Source organism: Toxoplasma gondii, chromosome IX (genome assembly GCF_000006565.2).
Source record: "Toxoplasma gondii ME49 chromosome IX, whole genome shotgun sequence".
NCBI classification, from domain to species: domain Eukaryota; phylum Apicomplexa; class Conoidasida; order Eucoccidiorida; family Sarcocystidae; genus Toxoplasma; species Toxoplasma gondii.
In genome coordinates this window covers 1,894,653-1,917,790 of record NC_031477.1, presented here as the reverse complement: position 1 = coordinate 1,917,790, position 23,138 = coordinate 1,894,653, and the positions used below count along the sequence as shown (strand labels likewise).

The 23,138-nt window shown below is 52.6% G+C and overlaps 2 protein-coding genes across 2 annotated transcripts; one reads left to right on the top strand and one right to left on the bottom strand.

The window, feature by feature from the left end:
• Nucleotides 1-3,319: 3,319 nt before the first annotated feature.
• Nucleotides 3,320-9,633, top strand: TGME49_264900 (hypothetical protein). Its single transcript, XM_002368578.2, has 5 exons — nucleotides 3,320-4,301; nucleotides 4,775-4,881; nucleotides 5,135-5,310; nucleotides 6,124-7,002; nucleotides 7,383-9,633. Exons 1-5 carry the CDS (start codon nucleotides 4,041-4,043, stop codon nucleotides 8,885-8,887), a joined length of 2,928 nt encoding a protein of 975 aa, XP_002368619.1. The 5' UTR covers nucleotides 3,320-4,040; the 3' UTR covers nucleotides 8,888-9,633.
• On the bottom strand, nucleotides 9,346-22,784 carry TGME49_264940 (kelch repeat-containing protein). Its single transcript, XM_018781384.1, has 10 exons — nucleotides 19,498-22,784; nucleotides 18,738-18,869; nucleotides 18,031-18,458; nucleotides 17,002-17,584; nucleotides 16,251-16,355; nucleotides 14,463-15,828; nucleotides 12,943-14,151; nucleotides 12,620-12,696; nucleotides 12,136-12,239; nucleotides 9,346-11,326 (listed from the first exon to the last, which is right to left on the bottom strand). Exons 1-10 carry the CDS (start codon nucleotides 21,398-21,400, stop codon nucleotides 11,129-11,131), a joined length of 6,105 nt encoding a protein of 2,034 aa, XP_018636317.1. The 5' UTR covers nucleotides 21,401-22,784; the 3' UTR covers nucleotides 9,346-11,128.
• Nucleotides 22,785-23,138: the final 354 nt, after the last annotated feature.

The following is a 23,138-nucleotide window of genomic DNA, read 5'->3' as shown; positions in this document are numbered from 1 at the left end:
AGGCATCAACATATACATATAAATATATTTATATATATATATATATATATATATATATATTAATCGTACAAAATCGTGCAGAAATACACACACACACACATCTAGACCTCATGTCCTCCACACACAAACCTATATATATATATATATATATATATATGTATGTATTTATATATGAGCAGATATCTGTTTGCCGGTTAATACGGATTAACATTCTGTGCTGGAAATATTAGTTCCACTGCTTAGGCCACCATGGCGTTGAACGCGCTTGAGAAATGCGCGCTTGCTCTTGTGCAGCTGTGTAGCGAACGACGCACGTCGCTATGGTGAAACAGAAATAAATGTGACGTGGGCAATTCGCTGGATGTACAGCGGACGAACTCCATCTGGTTAGACATGATTTGACAAAGTTTTGTCTGTATCATGTATCTACGAATCTTCGCATATATATATATATATATATATATATATATATATATATATATATATATGCATCTTTATGTATGCATTTACCTTTACAAATTTATGGATATATTCGTACATAACATATATATTCTCATAGATTTATGTGTTGAATTTCACCATGTGCACTCGCGCAGGGAGGAAGGGGAACAAGATGGAGCGGCATAGGAGGCGCTTCAAGCCAAAGCTCATTGCAAAATGCGCCTCCTTTATACATGCAGCTCTTACCCTTTCTCTCTCCGGATCTGAATGTAGATGTAATATATTTTTTCATATAAATATATACACATCAATCTAAACGTGTATATGGAGTATGCATACACAAAGCGAATATGCATTTGCGTGTATTGACTGTAAATCTGGACATGTACCGCTGTTCGGATATATACTCTTTTCTCAATGCAGGCAGAGATCCATTCATAAACGTACGCCTACATGTATAGGTAGATGAACATGTAGGCGTCTACATATACATCAGTGTACACGCAGGAACGCGAAGAGAAACTGCTGTTGGTTTTTGTGGTGGCGTTCTAAATGGGACTTTGTTACGCTCTTCCTGTTTCTTCAGTGTCTCGTGTACTACACAGGACACAGGTTGCTCCACCGACTGAAGCGCCTGAGTACACCAGAATGCCATTTTCGCCTCTGGGTGATCTAATTAGCTAGTTGGTGAAGTAATAGTTTTACCAAGGCGAAGGGTAGTAGTTGCCTTGAGAGGGGAAACAGCCACATAGAGATTGAAATTTTTTTTGTCTGTCCAGTCCAGCCGTCGAGCTTTTCTCCTCCACAAACGAAACACACTTACCTGTCTTTGTTAGAATCTGCTATCTACCGTAGTACTGGTTGTGTGCGCATGCAGCTTACACATATATATATATATATATATATATATATATATGCACATATATTTGCATATGAATATATGTTGATATTTATATTTGATTACAGATATAGCTTTATGTATATGCACGTCTCTGCAAATATACAGTATATTTCCATGTAATATATATATATATATATATATGTATATCGAGCCACCTTTGAATTTCTGTCAGAAATGACGCATCATCTGTGCCCGGGCGTCTGGCTCCGTCCATCTCTGTCAACTCATTGATGACTTTGTCGATTTAACTCTGGATAAGAAATTAGTTTTGTGCATGGCTCTATGCACAGGGAGGCCTATGTCTGTGAACTTATCTCTTTGTTCGCACCTCAGTCGGTAGAGTCATCGATTCCCCTCTAGCTTTTTTTGTTTTCTCCATATCGGTCTGCTTCTCTTTGCCTCAGCCTATCTGTCGATCCACATGGTTTGCTTCAGTGGAAGAATGGTCACCGATTTCTGCCGGAGGCACAGTACCCCAATCGACTGAAAGCATGGACGAGCTTTGAGACCTGATTTCGGCTGGGGAAACGAACTTCTTTTCTAGAGGGGAACCTTAAGAGACCTACGGCTGCTACCTCGCATTTCTACTCTGTTGTATGCGCATAGACAGCCTTCTTTTCCGACAGAGAACTCTTCGCCATTGTGACTGGAGAAGAAGCTCGGAGACAAGGGCAACGGCGTGTGTCTCCCTCGAAGTCGGTCTCGTCCCCAACGGGTCACCACACAGGCTGTTTCAGTGCATCTCATGGACCTGTGCATCTTTCTGTCTCCTGTCTATTTCTTTTCTGCTTTCTTCCTGCACCTCTGGTCTCACTTTGTCGGTTTCTCGGTTCTCTGTGTACAGTCGAGGAGTTCTGTTTCTCAGAAACCGTGTGACGAAGTGTAGCCTCGGATTTCCTTTCTTTTGCCTTCCTTTTCTTTGTCCCAATCACCCGGATACGAAGGCGCTCTTCACTGAGAGAACCATTCGCGAAACGAGTCAGCAAACTCAGCTCGGCAAAGAAGCTCGGAGGCCTTCAAAGACGCGGGAAGACTTGGCGGCGCAGTGTGTGTGTCAGAGGCAAGGCCTTCTACGCTTCAGGATTGGTCTGCGATGGCGGGGCGCCAGGAATCAAAGGGTCGTGAATGCCCTCGCTCTTTTTCTTTCTTCTCAATGGTTTATCTCGCTGACCTCTCTGTTTCTTTCCTCTTTTCTTCTTTGTCTTTATTTTCTTCTCTTCTGCCTTGTGTGCCTTCCAATTCCCTCTCTTTTCCTTTCCTTTCTTTCTCTTGCCTTGTCCTTCCTTCTCTTTCTTTCTCTTCCCTTTCCGCATTCGCTTCCCCAGAACTAAGGCTTCCCTTTGGCGGAGTTCTCTCTCAGTCGCTGACGACTGCAGCCCCGCACGAGCCTCTCCCTTCTCTCTTGCGGCCTGACAGCCAATCGCGTTCTCACAGTCTCTCTCTCTGTCTGGCGAAGAACAGAAACAGGAGCTTGCTCTCTGGAACTGCCAGGCATCCCGCTTGAAGACAGAGAAAGCGAGGAAGAAGACGACACACGGGGGACAGAGGAGCGTACAAGCAGAGAAGAAAGAGAAAAGAAGGAGAAAAGAAGAAGCCAAGAGAGATGAAACAGAGAAGAAAAAGCAGAGAGAGATGAAGCAGAGAAGAAAGGGAGAAGAAAAAGAAGAGAGATGAGAAGGAGAGATGAGAAGGAGAGATGAAAAAGAAAAGAGATATGAGAAAGAAAAGAGATATGAGAAAGAGAGAAGAAATGGAGAAGAAGGAGAGATGAACAAGACATGAAAACGAGAAGAAAGAGAAGATCTTTTTTCTCGTTTTGGGGTAACGACCTTGAGAGTGCAGGCGCCAGTGTCTCGCAGTTCACCGTGCATTTGTCTGGCGAGAGGAGAGCATCACACGCACCGAGCACAGATTTTCTTGTGCGTTCTTTCATGATTTCTCCTGTTTTTTTTTGGAGAGTCTGGAACAGCGTCGTCACCGGCAAAGAAAGATTTCTCGCCTTCTTTCTGCTCGCGGCGAAACCGCTTCTCCCTGCCGGCCGTGGTGTTCCTCCTCGCCAGCCAGCGAAAACGCGCAAGAGCTGCGGTGACGAACCGATGACATCACATGCAACTTGCAGGCAGACAAGAACGGCGAAGCGGCCGGCTCAGCATCGGACAGGGAAATGTCTTCTCCTTTTTTTTCGCCGCTTTTTTGACCGCCGCCTTCCACGCTGTCGCACACTCTGGAAAAGGTCTCCGCGATCGCCAGTTCGGGATCTACTGTCGGCGCTTTCTTTTTTCTCCTGCGTGTAGACACCTCGACAGACTATTCAAACAGCCATGCGCAAAGCTCTCCCTTTTTAGCATCCAGCTTCTTCCTCTTTCTCCGTTCCGCCTCCTGCAAAACAACGCCGGAGCGCCTCGCCTTCGTCTTTCTGCGCGACGACCGCTGAAGTCGCTCTCTGAACGCGTCAAAATCTCGACAGCCTCGGTGGACTTCGGCGCCGCCCCGTGCCAACGTTTCTCTCGCATGACAAGTCCGTGCGTCAAAGAAGTCACGAACTCGACGGTGAGGAGCCGCGCTCGCCTGCCAAGCCTCTCCCTCTTCTGCAGTCCACTCCACAGGGAATAGACAGCAAACGCCTTCTTCGAGGCTATCTGCAGACAAGCTTCTTCTTCTGCTTGTCTGATTTCTTCTCCCCTCCTTCTTCGCCACAATGGAGGAGGGACAGGGACTTCACAGGCGAGGCGCGGGGAGGTCTTTCGCGTCGGGCACTGGCGAGAGTCTGGACGTCTCCCCAGGAATGCACCGAAGGGCAACTTCTTCTCTCTATCGCGAGGACGCGGGGAGAGAGTCAGAGACTCCGTCAAGAAACAGCTGTGGCAGACTGCGGAGTGATGAGGAAGTCGAGGCGCTCTACGCAGGCCTCGATTTTGTGGGCCAAACTATCGAAGCCTCGAAAGTCAAGTACACCTGGGTACAAGACAGGAAAAAGAAAAACGGAAGCAACGAGATCTGAAGACCAACTCGTGTCTAAAGAAACACTGGGGGCGGCCGCACCACAACAAATGGAGGTCCAGACGCAACACTTGCGACTTCTTGCCGAGCATATACACGAGTCAAACTCCAGGCGCAACTTGTTCTTCATCCTCTCACGCTTCTGTTAAAATATACATTCATATATGTATATATATATATATATGTATATATGTATACATAAATGTGTACATATTATGGATGTGTATGCACATGCTTGACTATTGACCTATATATACGCATATATATATATATATATATATATATGTATATATACGTATACATATGTATATGCATATATATATATATATATATATATGTATATATATGTATATATATGTATGCCTGTATGAGTTTCAACCATGTCTGGAGATCGCCGGCCAAGTGGCTTCGTGAACCTGTGTGTTTTTGCAGCTGCTAACGATCAAAGGAGTGAAACATGAAGTCGCGTTTTTCCACTCGAAAGTGACTGGAAAGAAGCGCCTCATCGTCGATGGCCGCATCATCAACGAGCAGTTCAGGTAGGTTCACTCCGCGCGTTTTTCGCGACGGTGCTCCTCGTCTGCGCTGCATGCAGCTCCTAAGTCTCCCTCTGTGATGTTGTCTCTTGAACTCGCTCTTCTTCGCGCGTCTCTCGTTCGCTCTTCTTGGCCTTCCTCTGTCTTTTTCTGTCAGTTCCTCTCTCCTCTCTCCTCTGTCCTGCAGCAAGCATCGACGCGCCGGTCTTTTCTCTCCACAGCGTTACCGTGTGAGTTCTCCATTTCTGCTGTGCAGCATGCGAGCGCACAAGTTCCTCTACAGCTGGCCGCTGCAGGAGCATCTTCTCTCGATTTTCTTCGAGGCCTCGGGGGGACTCTTTCACCTGACAATCGACGGCCTGCCCTTCTCCTACTTCAAGCGCCGCAACCGCATGCAGCGCCATCCTCATCTGGCGGCGGAGGAACGCAGAGGTGCGAAGATCAAACGCAGTCGAAAGCGAAGAAGACATAAATGACAAGCCCGATGAAAAACTGGAAAACGACGCAAAGGCGCGGACACAAATCCGCACAAACTAGAAATGCAGGCCTCGTCGTCCCGGATGTCACTTAGTCACTCTCTGAATCCTCAACAGATCTCCAGAGACAGAAAACAGAATTCTCTTTCTACATGCAGCCAGTGGTGCCGTGAGATCAATATATCGACAGCAGCATCGAACGAAAGCGGTCAGAGTGCAAAAACGAAAAAGCGAGACTCGCCTTGATGCCCACACTTCGATATTCGCATTTTTCTCGACATCTGATTCTGTCCACTCACGTCCAAGTATATACATGCACACATACGTTCTCTATCCACGTTTTTCTCTCTCCATTCGTTTATCTTTTGCTATCTGTATCTTCATCCATCTGTCTATCGATCCATCTATGTCTATATATCGGTCTGCATCTCTCGACTACTATCGGTCTCTCTCATGATCCACCTCGATCAACATCTGTCCACTTATGCATGTACATGTTTGTATTTGTCTATTTATACATCAGTGCAAGTGTGTTCGTCTACCTCAGCCTGTACTTACATCTGCATGCATGTATGCATATATATATATATATGTGTATATCTGTATGTATATCTGTATGTATATAAAGATATAATATATATATATATATATATATATATGTAGCTCTCTGGAGCGTTGCTCTCATTGAGTTTTTTCTGTTTAACGATTTCGTCTTTGGAGGCAACAGGAGGGGAGAAAGCAGGGAGCTTGCGTGCGTATTCTTTTGCAGGACATTCGTCGGCGTATGCAACTGCAGCTGCATGCATCGCTGCGAGTTCAGGAGCATTGCCTGCTTCGGTCTCCTTGCCTGGGCGACAAGGCTCTGCTGTCTCCTTCGCCCCCGCGCCTGTAGAAGGCCCTTTACGGCCTGTCTCTTCTTCTCACGGTGTCTCTTCTCGCCACCGCTCTTCTCTCCCCTCGAACGTCCCCACAGCGGCCGGACCAAGAAGCCGCCTGGCAACTTCAGACGAACCTCCAGCCGCATCAGCAGGCGCTGCAGGCACAGAGGAACGAAGAAGAGCAGAAGGGAGAAGAGAAGAAGGGAGGAGAGGAGAAGCAAAGATAGGAGAAGGGAGAAGAGAAGAAGGAAGGGAAGAAGGGAGGAGAGATGAAGGAAAGATAGGAGACGGGAGAAGAGAAGAAGGAAGGGAAGAAGGGAGGAGAGATGAAGGAAAGATAGGAGACGGGAGAAGAGAAGAAGGAAGGGAAGACGAAGGGAGGAGAGAAGAAGGAAAGAGAGAAGAAGGAAACAGAGGAGAAGGAAAGAGAGGAGAAGGGAGAAGAGAAGAAGGGAGGAGAGGAGAAGCAAAGATAGGAGAAGGGAGAAGAGAAGAAGGAAGGGAAGAAGGGAGGAGAGATGAAGGAAAGATAGGAGACGGGAGAAGAGAAGAAGGAAGGGAAGACGAAGGGAGGAGAGAAGAAGGAAAGAGAGAAGAAGGAAACAGAGGAGAAGGAAAGAGAGGAGAAGGGAGAAGAGAAGGAGGAAGAGGAGAAGGAAGGGGAGCAGAAACCGCAAGTGGAGCAATGGAGAGTAAACGAGTAGAAGGAACTCGATCAGGAGAGATCTGCGAGTCTCAAGGCAGCGAAGAGGGTGGTGTAGATCTCTTAGGTAAGGAACTCTCAGAAAGATGACACAGAGGGGTCGATTAGGCGGTGTCGCAGAAGGCCGCCGTAGAGCGTGTATCTACAGGCAATCGGAGTTGAGCGGAGCAGGGCAGACTCGTATCTGCGTGCTCGCTGGTCGTTTGGAAAACAGTGCGTCTTTTCGCATTTCAAGAAACGCACTGTCTCAGTGTCGGTGGAGAGTGCCTGTCTCCTGCGCGACTGCCTTTTTTTTCTGACTTTTTTCCATCTCGTTCGTGATCTCGTTCGACGCGTTGTGGGGTGCGCCGACGTGGAGCCGAGCTGCTGCGAATTGCCTGCTGTCTTCTGCAAAGCAAGGCAACTGACTCTCGAAGTTTTTCGAGTTCTGTCTGCGTCTCTGCACAGAGTTGTTTGGAGCGTCCGCCCCGCCTCCCAAGCAGAACAGTCTCTCTCTCCTGGCCATGGGATCTGGTCTCGTATTTGCTTCTGACTCGCCTCGCGAACCAGAGCGCTGCACTTCCTCTCTCGACGCCTTGCCTCTCTCGGTCTTCGCCCCCCATTACGGAGAACCGCGAGGGCGGGAGCCTGATGCTTTCGCTTCTGCTTCTCCTCAATGCGCTTCGTTTCACTCTCGCTCTGCGCAAGAGTCGTCTTTGTCTTCATCCCCTCTCCCTCTGTGCTCCGCTGGGGTGCGTCGAGAACGCGTGGACGCTGACCAAGAGTTCGCAGCTGGCTCTGCCTTTGTGAGGCGAGACATCCCTTTCTCGGCTGCTGCTCCCGAGGCCTCGCTCGCCACACCATGGGCCGCAAAAGACTCGGACGCTGCTTTTGCGTTTTCTCACTCTCCGCCGGGCATCTCTGAAGCGTCGCTGCCGCAGCTTCAGGGATGGTGCACGACCCCGGGAGCAACTGCGAAGAATCCTTTGGCGGGCACTGAGGCGGGAGATGTGCGACTGCCTTCTCCTCTGAGTTCTCCCGCGTTTTGCGTCTCTCCACAGCACAGCCCTCGACCGAGGGAGGCGAGTTCCGCCTGCGACCGGAGTGAGAGGGAGAGAGGCCCGGGGAAGAGCACAGGCCAGGAGCAGCGATTCTCTTTTCAGCAATCGGAGACGCTCGATGCTTCTGCTCCTCTTGCGCTCCTCGCGGGAGACGCACAGAAAAACGCGACTGTTGCCGTTTCTCTTCGCGGTGCCTCGCCGTCTCTCTCGACTTTCGACGGATCTGGAGGGCGCCCTCGAGCCGCGGAGCGTCAGAGCGCTCTGGCGCCTGAGGAGGACCGGGCATGTTGGTCTCCTCGCAGAGACGAAGTCGCGACAGCTGCAGCGCCTTCCGAAGAAGGTCGTTTCCTCGGCAAGTTAACAGGATTAAAGGAATGGGGAGACGGGGAACGGTGTCTTCGGTTGGAAGCAGAAAGACACACCGAAAGAGAAGAACTGCGAGCAAGTGAAAACTCCGGAGGCGGTGGCGCTTCACAGGAAGCAGCGCGAAGACAACGAAGCCCCGAGACCTGCGTCGAAATCGGGTGGGGAGGAGCGGGAGGAGAGAGAGGAGAGAGAGTGAGAAGAGAAGGAAGAAGCGAGAACGCAGGACATGAGAACTCGGGAAGAACTGTCTTCTTCAGTTCAGGAGTCGGGAGACAGGATGGAAGCTTCTTCAGCGTAGCAGGCGACGACAGCAGGCCGGGACTGAGTGCGGGAGAGAAGGCTGGGGAGAAGGTGACAGACACGCAGAGACAGGAGATGGGGAAGAACATCGAGAGGACCCAGGCCGCGAGAAGAGAGGAGGCGGAAGAGGAAGAGAAAGATCCATTTGCAGACTTGATGAGCCTCGCAGGCTCGAAGTTTCAACTCCCGACGCATGCAGAGCCGACCGCATCCGGCGACGCGCGCTCCTCACACCTGGCTTTCTAAAGTGGAGAGAAACAACAGAGGAGAGCAAGAAGAGCAGAAAAAGAAAGAGGAGAGAAGTGAGACAGAGGGACGTAAAAGATAGCAACAGGGAAAGACCAGGGACAAAAAGAGGCGTGGAAGCATGAAGGCAGACAAAGCGAGAGAAAAGAAAGGAAACAGATGGAAAGGGAACCAGCAGCCACAAACAACAGCGGCAAAACTACATGAGGAACGCGACGCCTCGATAAAGAAAAGCAGTGCTCTCCGCTCATCTCCACTGACGAACCTGCGACTCGCCAGCTGCAGACAGCGCGCCCTCGTAATGCAGAGCTCTCCACGAGCAAAAAATGTGGATAGCCGATGTAAACCTGAAAATGCGTATAGCTGGTATACCCGTCAATAGGTATCTGAACCTATCTATCTATCTATATAAATATACATATATATATATATATATATAAATATATATACCTTCGCTGCGTATGCGGACGGCATGAAGAGCCGTCAGAAGAGGATTTAGTATTTTCGAGGACTTTTGAAATGCATTTGCTTGCCTAGGTGCACACGTGCATGCGTGCAGACCTTTTTGTAGCTGCGTGAGGGTCGACTTCGGTTGAAAAGCTTTTGTTTTAAGAGTTGGGGAGACATCGAGCGCGAGGTGGAGTGACTCTCTCGCTGATCTGGTGTTCTTTTCTTTCTTTTCCTCACACGAACGCAGCAAAAAGTGTGGCAGAGGTACCGAGTGCAGTGGTGGGGAGTCACGAGGGATTTGTCGTTTTCAGAAGAAAGAAACTTGAACTTTGAAAGTTCTTCTCATCTGGAAGAATGGGTCGTCTCACAGTGAAAGAGGTGCTCTTTTCCCCCAGACCGTTCCTTTCTTTCTGTCGTTGCCCTTTGTCCTCCTTTTTCTGCTCTCTCTTCGTCTGCGTCTCTCCTTTCTCGTTCCTCTGCTTCTTCTGCTTTCTCTCCTCTTTCTTTCGACCTTGGGTCTCGTCTTTCTCTTCTCTTCTTCTCTTGCGCGTCTTCCATCGCGCCTGTCTGCTGGAAGCTTGTTTTCTCCCGGTGGTTCGCATCTGCGCTTCTTGCTGCCCTTCCGTCTCCGTTTCTCCCTTTGTTTCCTGCCGTTTTTCCCTGGGCTTAAACGGGGCTTCCAGACAGAAACAGACGGCCTGGGAGAGAGCGCCGCGAGAAAAGAACACTCAGAAACTGCGAAAAGAGCACTCAGAAAGTGAGGAAAGAGAGCGACGGAGAGGCGGAACGCTCGACAGAGACGACCAGGAGGCAGGACACAAACAGAGAGAGACATGCAGGGGAAGGAAGAAGCAGAGAGAAAGAGACAAAGAGAGAGATACTCGTCGAGGGACGGAGCGAGGTCTAGACAGGCACAAGAGCGAGAGCGATAGGGCAGCAGGTAGGACGAGCAAGAGCCAGACAGGAGACAAGTGAGAAAACAAGCGCCGGGAGTGCGACCAGCGGCTGACTTCCAGAGATGCACATGCAGCGCTTCCTTCCTCAAGCGCCTGCAGTGGAGGCAGCAGAACTGGAAAGTTGCTTTTTTTCTTGGGTGTGACTGTTTTCGCGGTGAGCGCAACTAAGAAACCAAAATTATAAGATGAATTTCGAGTTATAGCACACCGATACAAGACAAGGTTACCGAGACTCTCGAGGGAAGGGAAGGAATAAATTCGGTGCGGTGTCTCCCAGAGTCCACACAAAAACACCGGAGGCGTCGGGTGCCGGACTCACGCAAAGATGGAGACAGACGAACGTTCACACTTGGACGAGGAGCTCTCTGACTCAAGAAATTCCTCGGTCGTCAGAAGTTGCATATAAACACTGCAAGCAGAAAACGAGTGACGCGTAGTGTCTTCCAAAACGCTCGAAAACCGTGAGCTGTCGGCTCACGCGGATCTTCGGAGTCTCTAGGAAACGAGGAAATCGCTGATCGTCGAACGTCTCGGTTTCCTCCAAAGTCTTCATCTCTCCCGCACTCCCTTGCATGCGTCCTCAGAGTCAGCGGCTTCTTCCGGAAGAACTGGAGGAGACACGGGCGTCCCTACATCGCCGCATCTCTCTGCTCCGCTTCGCCTCCTTCTTCTGCGTCTTCTTCTTCTGCGTCTTCTTCTTCTGCGTCTTCTTCTTCTGTGCCTCCTCCTTCTTCTGCGCCTTCTTCTGCTCGTTCGTTTCGTCTCCTCGCTGCTTTGATCGTTCATGTCGCACTCCTTTGCTCGTCTCGCTCACGGCCGGCACGCATATTCGTCATCAACTGCCTCTCGAGAAGAAGACGGAGAAGACACCCCCTGCGCTGGAAGAGCCTCTCTGCTCACTTTGCTTTTTCTTCATCTTCTTCTTTCCAGCCTGCTTGTGCCGCGGAGCGACATTCGGCCCCAACTGCGCCGCGACCAGACCGTTCGAGACGCGCTCTTGGCCATCATGCCCGCCGAAGACGTACAGACAATTCTACGAAGAAAATCGGGGAGAGCGTCAGACGGAAAGTCGCCGGCAAAAACAAGAAACGCGAGAGACGGCGCACCCCCCGTGAGAAGAACAGGAAGAAACTCGGCAGAGAAGAGGCACAAAAAAAGGAAGTAATCGGAAAAAAGATAAAGCAGGAAGTGATCGAAAAACGTTAAACGCAGAGAAATCACCGGGACGACAGGAGACACGCTTCATAAAAAAAGCATAAAATAAGAACGCGTCGGAGAAAACACACTACAAATGGAAAGTGATCGCAGAAATTAAAACAATCAGAAGAGAGGACCAACGCAACATCAAATGGAAACTCATCCACGTAAAAAAAGAGGAAATGAAACTCCTCGGGGTCTACAAAAGCTACCTTTCTAGGAACGACATGCAACAGTGGGGAAGGAAAAGATCAGGAAAAATCGCACAACTCTACAGAGGCCATCAGCTCTCTTCGTGAGGCCGCAGCACAGCACCGCCCACAGCGGATTCACGGTTCCTCCATTTTCAGTTTGAACTATTTACTGCACAGTTCAAACGTGAGGTAGCAAAAGCAGCTTCATGTGAGGTTCTTCCGAGTGTGAGTGTATGCGTCTTCATTGAAACCAAGATTCGCAGCGAAGACGGGAGAGCGCAGGAACACACAGACGCATCTGGGGACGTTTTTCTTGAGAGAAAACGAACAACCAAGAAAGACGAAAAAAAGAACGGGGAACTGCCTCGAAAGGAGCAAGACAGACGGACAAACGCAGAACGAAACCGACATGCGCGTTTCTCTGCGTCTCTTTCTTTCCTTGTCATCTCACATTCAGAGTCAGTCCTGCAGCGAGCTCGAGCCGCGGCAAACGCACACCCCCCAGTGCCAGCGCCGTCCACGATTTGGATGGGATGTGCAGACGAAAGATGGTCGCTGGAAAGAGAGAAAAAAAGAAACAAGAGAAACTGTGAGGGGGTAGAAGAAAGACAAACCGACACAAGAAACATCAAGCCAGGATCCATGTCTGATTGAGCGACCAGAAGAGAAGGCTAAAATGTCAAGGTGATCATGCCATTCCACGCGGTGTTTTCGGGCAGTCGCGCTAATCGGTCTCCTTTCCTGAGACGAGCACTCGTGCCGTCAACTTCTCGCCTTTCGATTTCGATTCTCCCTTTCCTTTCTTCCTTCGTCTCGTCTTGTTTCTTCTCCTTCGCCTCCTCTTTTGCCTCACGCCCTTCCCTCCCCTTCCTCGGATTTCCACCCGTTCTTCCGCCTTTTCTTCTCTGTTTTCTGCTTCTTCTTCCCCTTCTTACTCAAGGAGCAAAGTTCGCCGTCGGCGCCGCGGCCTCCATAGACGAACATGTAGGAACCGAGGAGAGTTGCAGAGTGCCTGCAGCAGCAGCAGAAGCAGAGAGCTTCGCGTTCACATCCTCCCTTTCGCTCGCGCAACATCCGTTCCCTCCCGATGGTTTCCTCTCTTTCCTGTGTTTTCTGTCGCGAGCCTTCCCCAGAACTGCTCCTGCGAACCCCCAGTGGAACGGCGACCGTTTCGTCTTTGCCGGTTGCTGCGCGGGGGTGCACCGCCGCTGTCTCTCGACGGAGACCAGCCTTTTTCGCTCGTCCTCGCTCGGCTCACCGCATGCGGGCAGAAGGCTTTTCTCCGGAAGCCTCGCAGCGCACCCACACGTTGCTGTCGACGTAGTACTCGAAGAGGGCGTCTGTCACTTCTGTCTTCGTCGATTCGCGAGTGTCGACCCTGAGGCGCTCCCAGACCGTCGACGAGAGGGATGAGTCTCCTCTTCTCGGCGATGGCGCGGCGGCCGACGCTCTCGTCGACTCACTCCCTCTGTCCGGTTCTGCACTGCTGGCGAAGACGTCAGAAGACGAAGAGACAGCTTCGCTGTCCCCGCCAGTCTTCTGCCCTCCGCATCCCAGCGACGCCCGACGCGACAAGAAGAGGTCGGTCGAGCGCGGGGGGAGGGAGGACTGTTGCCGAGGACTCTCTGCGGGGCGCGTCGAGTCCGAGGCGAAGTCGGTGCGAGAGAGAGAGGACGCAGCGGAAGGCGACGTCGGAACCAAACCACCAAATATCAAGACTACACGCCCTACCAGGCTCGCTGCTGCCATCGCCGCCTCCTCGAAAGAGCTGGATCGCTCTCGATTTCCAGATGCAAATGAAGCGAAAGACGGCGCGACCGACGGAGAAAAGGAGGAAGGTCCTCTGTCTTCCCCAGGCTCTGGAAACACAAGCTCGCTCTGCAAGAAAGGTTTCTTCCAGTTGCTTGTCTCGCAAGTCGGGAGCGAGTCCTGCTCACTGGCGCCACTGCCGTCGACAGACACCGACGTCGGAGAGAGCGCAGATACAGAAGACGAAAACGAAGAAGACATGTCAGAGTGTCTCCCAAGGTGGATGGTAGCTGCCGTGATTTCTGCGGCCTTTTGGGCAGCGAGCGCGGCGCCAGCCGGCTCTGAGAAGTGCAGACTCCAGGCCAGGGCTCTCTGCTCTCGGCGACTGCGCTCTGCATCTGCTCCGTCGCTGTCTCCTCCTCCAGCGAAACGCAGAGGAGAAGAAGAAGATGGAGAAGGCGAAGATGGAGAAGGAGAAGAAAGAGAGGAAGACGAAGAGGGAGAAGGAGAGATAGAGGAAGGGAGGGTGAAGGAAGTACGGAGAACGGCTTGTGCAGCTGCTTCTGAGAGGCCAGGGACGCATGCAGTGTGGTAGGCATGACCCGGTGGGGAAAGGAAGGCAGAGGAGACAAACCAGAATTGCGGTGGAGTTATCCACTGAGGACTGACGGAAGTCCACTGCCGAGTCGCGAGGTCGAAAAGCCATAGGTCGTTCAACCTGGAAACACGAGTCAAAAACGAGGAGAAAAATGTACTTTTTCTTTTTCGCTTCTTCGCCTTCTGCCTGTCTCTCTTCAGCACACATACGGTAAAGAAAACAGTCACGCTCGGTTCGCCTCTCCTCATTCGTTCTTCCTCTCTCACTCCCTGTCCTTTTGCTTCACTTTCTTCGTCAAAACTTTCTCTTCCTTTCTTCTCTTTCCACTCAACCGTGTAACCGTGTTCCCTTTCTCTCACGCGCGCAGCCAAACTGGGCCTTCTCTGGACTTCTCTATGTTTCTGGACTCATCGATGCTCGACTCCACTCACAGTTCGTTGTTCTCCCCAATTCCCCCGTAGAGGAGGAGACAAATCCTCGCTCGTCCACTGCCGTCTACCCCAGGGAGGCTGACGGCGCTCAGCGTGCAGTCTCTTCTGCTTGGTGGTCTCGCCTTCCCGCAACCGGCTTTCTCCTCTGTCTCCTCGACCTCGTTGTTATTCTCCTTGGCTTTGGCCCCCAGCGCTTCGTCTCCGACTCCACAGGCGTCACCTTGGGAGCTGGGCGTCGTCTCCACGGCCGCGGCGGGGGATGCATGCAGAGACGGGGACAGAGAACCGACAGGAGGAAGCTCGGACGGTGGGGACGCGACCGCATTTGACGCGTCCACTGGAAGACGAGATTCAGCGAGATTCTCCGACTCAATTCCAGACGCCGCTGGGCCAAAAGAAACGAGAAAAAGAGACGACGAAGAAGAGGAAGACGACGAAGAAGAGGAAGACGACGAAGAAGAGGAAGATGTGGAGGAAGACGAGGAGGAAGAGGAAGGTGAGAGAGACGTTTCTTCAGCTGGTTTCCAGATTTCCTCTTGCATGTCGAAGACCCATAAATCATTCAAGTAGTTCAGAGTGACGAACTGTTCTTCGGTCGCCTTTTCACTCCTTTTACTCGCAGCTAGAGAAGGAGCCTCGGCCCCAAGAGAGACCTGTGCACCTCCGGAAGGCAGCGACAAGGACCGCGGCCGCGCTGTGCGAAGCGTGGACTGCGCCGACGAGGAACTTCGAGAAGGCGAGAGCGAGGGAGAAGAGAGAGAAGAGGAAACGGACAAGAAAGACGATGGAAAAGACGAGCCTGAAGGCGACGCGGGGTCTCCTGATCCGCATGCACTGCCTCCACGATTCTCAAAAAACGACATTGAGGACAAGGAAGAAGCGGAAGAAGAGGAGGAGGAAGAAGCTGACGAGGAAGAAGTCCAGGAAACACTGGGACGTCGACTCTCATGATTGAGTCGTTTGGAATCTGTCACCTCTGTCTCCCCTCGAGATTCGTTGTCTCCCCGCTGGAGCTTCTGCTCCTTCTCCACAGCCTCGAGAGCCGCGAGCTTCGGACCGCAGGCGGGAGAGGCCAGCGCGGAAGCGGGAGGTTTCGGATGCTCCGAAACGTTGGAGGAACTGCGGCTGGGAGCAGTGGCAGACGTCGAACTCCTGCGTTCACTCTCCACTCGCGGCCGGGAGGACGCTGTCCCTGCATCGACGCCCGTCGGAGCCTGCGCAGCAGCCGCAGTGTCGAACGACGCGCGAGCCGAGTCAAAGGTGACTCCGCCAAAAACGAACAGAGAAGAAAGAAAGGAACAGGAGGCACTCGCGAAGCGAGGCGGTGGCGACGGAGACGCGAAAGAAGCTTGCCAAAATCCAACGCCTAAGACGCACAAACCGCAGAGACAGGGAACGGGCTGGCGCTTCCATGGAGGAGAAACTCCACAAACATCGCCAGGCGACGAAGACGCGGCTAAAGAAGCCGCAGAGAGAAAGACAGCGCGTTCCAGGTGACACTCGAAGCGCGGCTCATCGTTGAGTGGATACGCGGAAGGACATGGCGAAAGCGTCTTTGCAGAATGCCAGATCAAGTTCAGCAGGCAGCCAAGAATACCGTAGAAAAAGCCAGCAACAAACGAACACAGGCGAGCACCCCGGATGCGAGTGAGACAGGAATGGAACAGGTAGACAAAGACACAGAAAAGCATCGAAGGTGAGAGAAAGAAAAAGAACGAGGTGAAGAAAGAGCAGACTCGAAAAAGAAAGAAGACCCCACAAAAGGGAGAGACGATCGAGAACGCTTACGGCGACCGGGAAGGCCCATGCAGCATTGCCCGAGAGGGGGGACCTCTGCACCGAATGAGGAGGGCAGCGGCCTCTGCGGCGGCAGGCGCCTGTCGTCCTCCTTGTCTGGAAAGAGGAAGAGAAAGAAAAAGGAACGAGGACACAGAAGAAGGGAAGCAAAAATAAATAGGGAAGATAGCGCAGAAACAAAGAAGAATGGACATGCAGAAAAACTACAATCACAGTGAAAACAAACTTGCGGACAGATGGAAGAAACAAACGAAAAGGACACAGGAGAGACTCGAGAAACGGCGAAGAGTGAGGCAAAAGGCTTAAGGCGAGAAGCACCGCAAGAGGGCGCCAGAGGAAACAAAAGAATAACGCGGCGCGACCCCGTAGGGATTGATACCACGCTGAAAGCTTCCCTTTCTGCTGAGGTCTTAACGCCAGATGCGAAATGCCTCTCATATTGAACTGCATTATTCTTCCTACGAGCGGTTCGTTTTCGTCGATGGAACTCGAAAACTCCGAGTGGTGCGAAAAACGAGGGAAACGAAAACAGAACGGTACAGGCAAACGCGCGTAGAACGAACGCAGATGAAAACCACAGAGAGCCTCGCAGCAAGCGAGAGACAGAAAAGCGTTTGAAAAACGGAAAAGCCTGAAGAGATACGCCCACCAAACGAGAGAAAGAAAATCATCTGAAAAAAACGGATACGACGTTTTCGACGGAGGACCCATCAGCGGAAACACGAGGACTGAAGCGACTGACCGTATTTTCGGACGCGAACTTCTTCCCCGAAGCGAATTTTCCCCCGTCGCTGCTCGCTCGCCTCGTTCCTTGTTTCTCCTGTCTCCTGTCTGTCCAGCGCGCTGTGCGCATCGTTGATCTCGGCAACTTCGTCTGAAAACATCGCCGTCTCTTCCTCGCCTTCGAGCCGCTCCTCCTCCTCACTTCCGCCGGGCGCCGCAACCAGCGCGCGAGGCCTTGCAGGCTCAGACACACACGGCATCTCGGTGCTGCCTCCCTCGGCCAGTCGGCTCTCTCCTCTGCCGCAGCGAAGTCCACCAGCGTCAAGCGGCGCCTCGCGCGAAGCGCCGGTTTCTGACTTGCAGAGCTTCTCCTCGAGAACGACGTCCGTCGGGGTCGCGCCGCCAGAGAGCAGGCCAAACTGACTCTGGAGCCGTTCGAGGCGAGTGAGCACCCGCAGGAGACACGCAGAACTCAGCAACTCTTCTTGCCGGAAAAAGCAAAGAGACACAAACTCTGCCTCAGACGCGATCTGCGCCGTCGCCGGCGGATGCAAATACGGATTCGCCAGCTCCGCGCGAAACTGTTGCAGACAATTGAACGTCTGAAAACAAGCCACAGAGAGTCGCCGATCAACATGTCGAAAACAACTTCCGACAAGCACTCATGCTGTCGCATCTACAATACAGATAGATGTAGAGATAGATGTAGAGATAGAGATAGGGAGAGAGAGAGATAAATGGATCTGCAAGAGCACATGGGAAGCGATGCAGCAACACACATGCAAAAAATATGAATATATATATATATATATATATGTATCCATGTGTGTATGTTTATTGATTGGGGTCCACTTGGAGAGAGGAGAGATCGGTGGCGAGCCACCCATGCGGCAGAGGAGAGTGAGAGGACGAGACAAGGAGTAAAGAGTGGAGTCGGGCCGGCAAAAGGCAGAGAGACGGAAAAGACGCAAAGGCGAGACAACCAAAAGGTCTCTCCAAAACATTGCGCAGGTGAAGTGAGAAGGAGAACCAGACAAGAAAGGCTTACTCTGCTCTTCCTCCACGTTTCTCGCAGTTTCTCTGTCTCGGCGATGATCCTGCTGTAACTCCACTGCGTAGTTGTGTCATCGAGGTCATTGATTTTCTCGCCTTCCTCCTTCTCTGCCACAAACCGTCCACGGTGTTCCGTATGGTCTCCGTAGTCTGCAAGTGAGTCTGGATTCACCTCGGCCTTCTCCCGTCCACCTTCTCGTCTGTCTACTTCCTCGCCTCCAGCCTCCTCAGCGCCATCGGCCCCACCGCCTTCCCTGTCTCCTCGTCTGTCCCTACTGCCTCCTGCGTCGCGCTTCGGTCTGTGGGGAGCCTGGATCCCCGCAAGCGTCTCCGACGCGAAGAGGAGATCTCTGAAGCCCTCGTCGAGAATGTCCAGAACGTCGCCGACGGCTGAGGAGATCAGCAGAACGTGACGCTGAGCTCCTGAGAAGAAAAAAAGAAAAGGAGAAAAGGAGAAACTCGCCGAACTACGCGTCCAGCAGGCCGAGAACTTCAAGACAGAGAGGCGAGGCTCAGGGAAAAGACATACCGTTCTGCAGAGGGAGATCGAGAGACAAGACGACGTTCGCTAAAAAACCTTTGAAAGGCCGACGAGGGACCCGAGGGCATCCCCGGCAAAACTAGCGTCGTGGAAGGAGAGAGAAGGACCGGTAAGACAAGGTCGCATTTCAGCCGTGACCAAAGAAGCTGTTGTCGACCTACGGAACGAGAGAAAAGTGAATTTGACGATCTCCGGGGGACAGAGACCTTCAGCATCCAAGCCGCCGAAGAAGAAAAAAGAGTCTCTCCACCCCGCTGAGGCGACGCTGCACCGCGGAGAAGGCGCGCGGCCACCTGGCGAAAAACGCTCGCAAAGTAAAAAAATCAACTCTACTCTTCAGATGATTCTTTCCAAATGGAGATCCAAAGGCAGTTATGTTTACATACATACTTGTATCTATCTATCTATCTATCTATCTATATATATATATATATATATATCTTTTGTGAGAAACAAAGACAGCCATTTTGACTCTCTCTGCAAGAGCAAGCGCTCAGAAAAGCGTCCCTTGACAGGCTCCGGCAAACCTCCTGTTCTCGCGACTCTGCTTCCCTCGTCTTTTTCCTCGAGCCCGGCGGTCGCATTCGATCGGCGTCACCTCACGCGAGATAAAAAACAGGCTTTCTCGACTGCAGCATGCACAGATGACCTCACTGTATAAAAACAAATCGCATTTGCGTCACGAGTTACTTGTACTGCTGTAAACGCTCTCCGGCTTACGTGTACAAACGTGAGACACTGCTCTGTACTCTGTGTACATACATACATTGTTGAAGAAAAAAGACTTCTGCGAACCTCAAAGGGGATGCTTTAGCGCGGAAAACAAAAACGCAGTCAGCAGGACGGACACCAGAGGCAGGAGTCCACATGTAGGCTCGCTTGATTCGTTTTAAAAAACGCTTTTTCCTTTCCTCTCCGGACCTGTTCGAACGATCGCCCACTGGGTCACCACCCGCGGCAGAAGGAGGGAGACCCGCGCGTTTGCGACGTCCCCGGCGTTCTCAGGCTGGGCCGGTTCGTCCTTTTCGACTGTTTCTTGCGCTGGAAGTCGCGCCGGCGCCTGAGGACTCTCGCCAGGTTTGGAGAGATTCCTGTCATGACTCTTGAAGAACGCTATGCTTCGCGTCAGGGATTCAGACGCATGCGTTCTTTCGTCTTGATCGCTGTCTTGTTCTCTCGCTTCTTCGCCACCTTGTTCTCGCCCGTGCTCTCTGTCTTCTTCTGCTGTCTCCGGTTTCGTCTGCACCTTGCTCCCTCCCAGTTTCCGGTCTCCTTCCTGCGCCGGCGCAGAGGCGGCGAGGACCTTCTGAGAGCCTGGCCCGCAAGCGGAGGGAGAGAGCGGAGGCTTGAGGCGGCGCGAGGTGCAGAAGGAGACGGAGGAGACAGCCCCACCGGCGGCTAGCGGCGCCGAAGCCGGTAGCTGGACGAAGGGAGCCAGCAGAGCCTGGAGAAGGAAACTTCCCTGGAAAGCGCGCCGCGTCTCCGGCCTCAGCGGAAAGCCGGAGAAGACACAAGTCCCCGTCTGAGGGACGACGCTCGAGTCCTGTCGTCCTTCGCGGCCAGGACCAGAAGTCGCAGCGCAGATGGACGCAGCAGCAGAGGAAGGAGGGGAAGAGATCCCGGAGACAGCGGAAGCGGCGGACGGCGAGGAAGAAGGACTCGAGGCAGACGAAAGAGAAGAAGAAGGTTCCTTGTTGGAACCGCTTCGGGAGAGAGAAGAAACCTGGACTTGCGAAGAGACGAAGACATCTCCAGGGTGAGCACTCCTGTCTTTTCCCTCCTCTCGGGCTGCTCCGGTGGAGCGAGGTGCACCGCCAACATTGGCGCGATGACGCGTCGACGCCTGTGAAGAAAACAGAGCCTTCTTTGCAGCGTCAACGTTTCCCACCACGCTTTCGGAGTCGCCGCACAAGAGACGACGGACAGGATGTCCTGCAGGACTCGAGGCTGCCTTTTCTTTCCTCGCAGCGCCTTCCTGCTCATTCTCACAAGAACGCAGAGAGACGAACGCAGGTGCTGTGGCAGACCGTCCGCGAGTCCCCAGTCTCCAATACTTCTTAAACCGCCCGGTTTCTCTCCATTTCTCTCCTTCGAACTTCCTCTCTTCTTCTTTTCGCTCTTCGACCCGGTTTCCCTCTTCGTTTCTGCCTTCGTCGGCATGTCTCCTCTCTGCCTTGGCTACTTCTCCCGGTCCTCTCGCCTCTCCGGCCTGTCGAGCGAGGTCTGGCCGCCGACCTCCTCTGGCCGCTGCGTCTTCGCTCCCCTCTCGTTTCTCCTTCCTCGGCGCGGGTGCGAGGGCCCCGACTGTCCCTTCAGGATGCGCGGAGAGAGTCTGGGGGCGTCCGGGAGAGACGTCAGCCTGCGAGTCCTTCTCAGAAGCATGCGGCGTCTCATCCCCCGCTGGAACGCAGAGACGCCCTGCCGGCTCGGTCGCGCTGCGCCCCCAAGCCGGTCGCCAGCCACCCAGCGTTCGGCGCAGCGGCTCGAGAGAAGAAGAGAAGGAAGAAGAGAAGGAAGAAGAAAAGAAGGACCCGGCAAACGCCGAGGAGGGAGAGAGAGCAGACGAAGAAGGCAACGCAAAGGGAAAAGAGTGTGTCAGATGCCGCTCGGGACCGGCGTCGGTCTCTGCGACACCGTCAGCAAGACTCGAAGAGGACAGGTCGCTTGTCGACCTTCTTGTTGAGTCGGGAGCTGCACCATCCCCGCTCTCTTGCGTGACTTCACCTGTTTCTTCTCTTCCTTCTGCCCTATCACTTTCTCCCTCATGGTCGCCAGTTTCCTGTGACCTCCTCTCATCGGTCTTCCTCCCTTTCGACACCGACATTTCGTCGCTCCTCAACCTCCCCTCCTTGTTTGCGCCCTCCTTTTCTCTTGTGTCGTCCTCTGCTCTTCACTCGCCTTCTTCTCTTTTCCCCCCTATCCATTCTGTCTCTCTCGCGAGCTCGCGTCAGTTCCTGTCCGAGTCCCCTTTGCTCCTCTGTCTCCGTGTTCGACGCCTCTGGGTTCTCTGTTCGTTGCGTTGCTCTTCTCTCCACGCGTATCCTTCTTCAAGTTTCTCTCCTCCTCGATCTACCTCTCCTTCTCGCTCCTCTCCTGTTCTTCCCAGGCTAGGGCTCCTTCAGTCCAATTCCTCGACTGCTTCCACTTCTTTCATCCGTATTGAAGTCTCCGTCTTTTCTTCCTTCTTTTTAACTTCTCCACCTTTCTCCCTTAACTAGTGCTTCTCCTTCTGTCTTCCTTGATTACGTCTCCCTCTTCTTCTTTTGCTGGTCTCGCTTGCTTCTCTGTGCGCTGTTCGCGTCCTCGTGACTCAGCGCTCCTTGCCCGGCGCTGAGGCGCGGAGAACGAATCTTTTTTACGCAGGAAAGAGCGCGAGGAACGGCCGGATCGGCAACGAGCGAAGGCGCTCCGTCTGGCGAGAGACGACGTCTATGCTCAACGAGAAGAACGCATCTTTTAGGACGAGAGAGAGGCTGAGAAGGGGGGGACACAGCAGAACCGCTGGAGAAATCCAAAATGGAAGGCGAGGGGGCGGGGAGCTTTTAGAAAGGGAGCCAGTCGGAATGTGCGTCAATTTGGAACAGTTTTCTAAACATAAGACGAGCAAGGAAGAGAAGAAGGCCTCTCTCACGCGCGCGGGAGACCTCGAACTCGGAGTGTGTACCGATCGGTATCTTGGGAGTCTCGCCTGTGTCTGGTTTACGGTTTCTGCAGCTGCGGCGTCGCTTCGGAGGGCAAGGCGCCCCTTAGCTTTCTCGTTTTCTCTGAAATATCGCTCCAGATCCATCGACTCCTCCCTTCTTTCTTGACTTCTGATTCTTCTTGACTTCTTATTCTCCGGTTCCTCGCCTCGCGCGAGCCTGGGGAAGCAGAACACAGCGAGGACGCTCGCGACCCGCGTAGCGCGCAGGAAACGATGCTGGTCCAGCCGAGGCAGCTCGAGAGACAGATGGGAGAAGGCGGAGCAGACAAAGAGGAGAGAGTTACGGAAGCAAGGCAGACGAGGAGAAGAACGCGAAAAAGAGAAGAGAGAAAAAGAGAGGAAAAGAGAGGAAAAGCGAAAAAGAACTGGACAGCCGATTCACCTCTGGAGGCGCCTTCTCTCCCACCGAACCGCGGAGATCAGGCTGAGGCTCCAGCTCCCATGAGAGGAGGCAGAGAAGGCCGCGATGACCGTTTTCTCGGAAAAAAAGGAAAGGAAGGAACAGAGAGATGGGAGAGAGAAGAAAAAACGGGGACTGCACGGAAAGGAGAGAGAGAGAGGGAGAAGTCGGAATCGCAGAGTTGAATCTCCGAGACGAACAGGCAGCGAAGAGGAGGGCTGTAGACAGGAGAAAAGCAGGGGAGCTAGCTGGATTTTGGTGTGCATGAGCGAACCTCGAAGAGAACGCCTTGCAAGAAAGGTCCTCTCCATCAATTCTCTGCTCTCTCCGTCTCTGTGCTTTTCTTCCATTCTCAGGAATCTCGAGACAAAAAAAGAAAGAGACTCTTTCCGAAACATCGGTTGAAAAACGCTCGGCCGCAACAACCAAACAGAGGGGGGCAGAAGCCCCGCCGCGGAG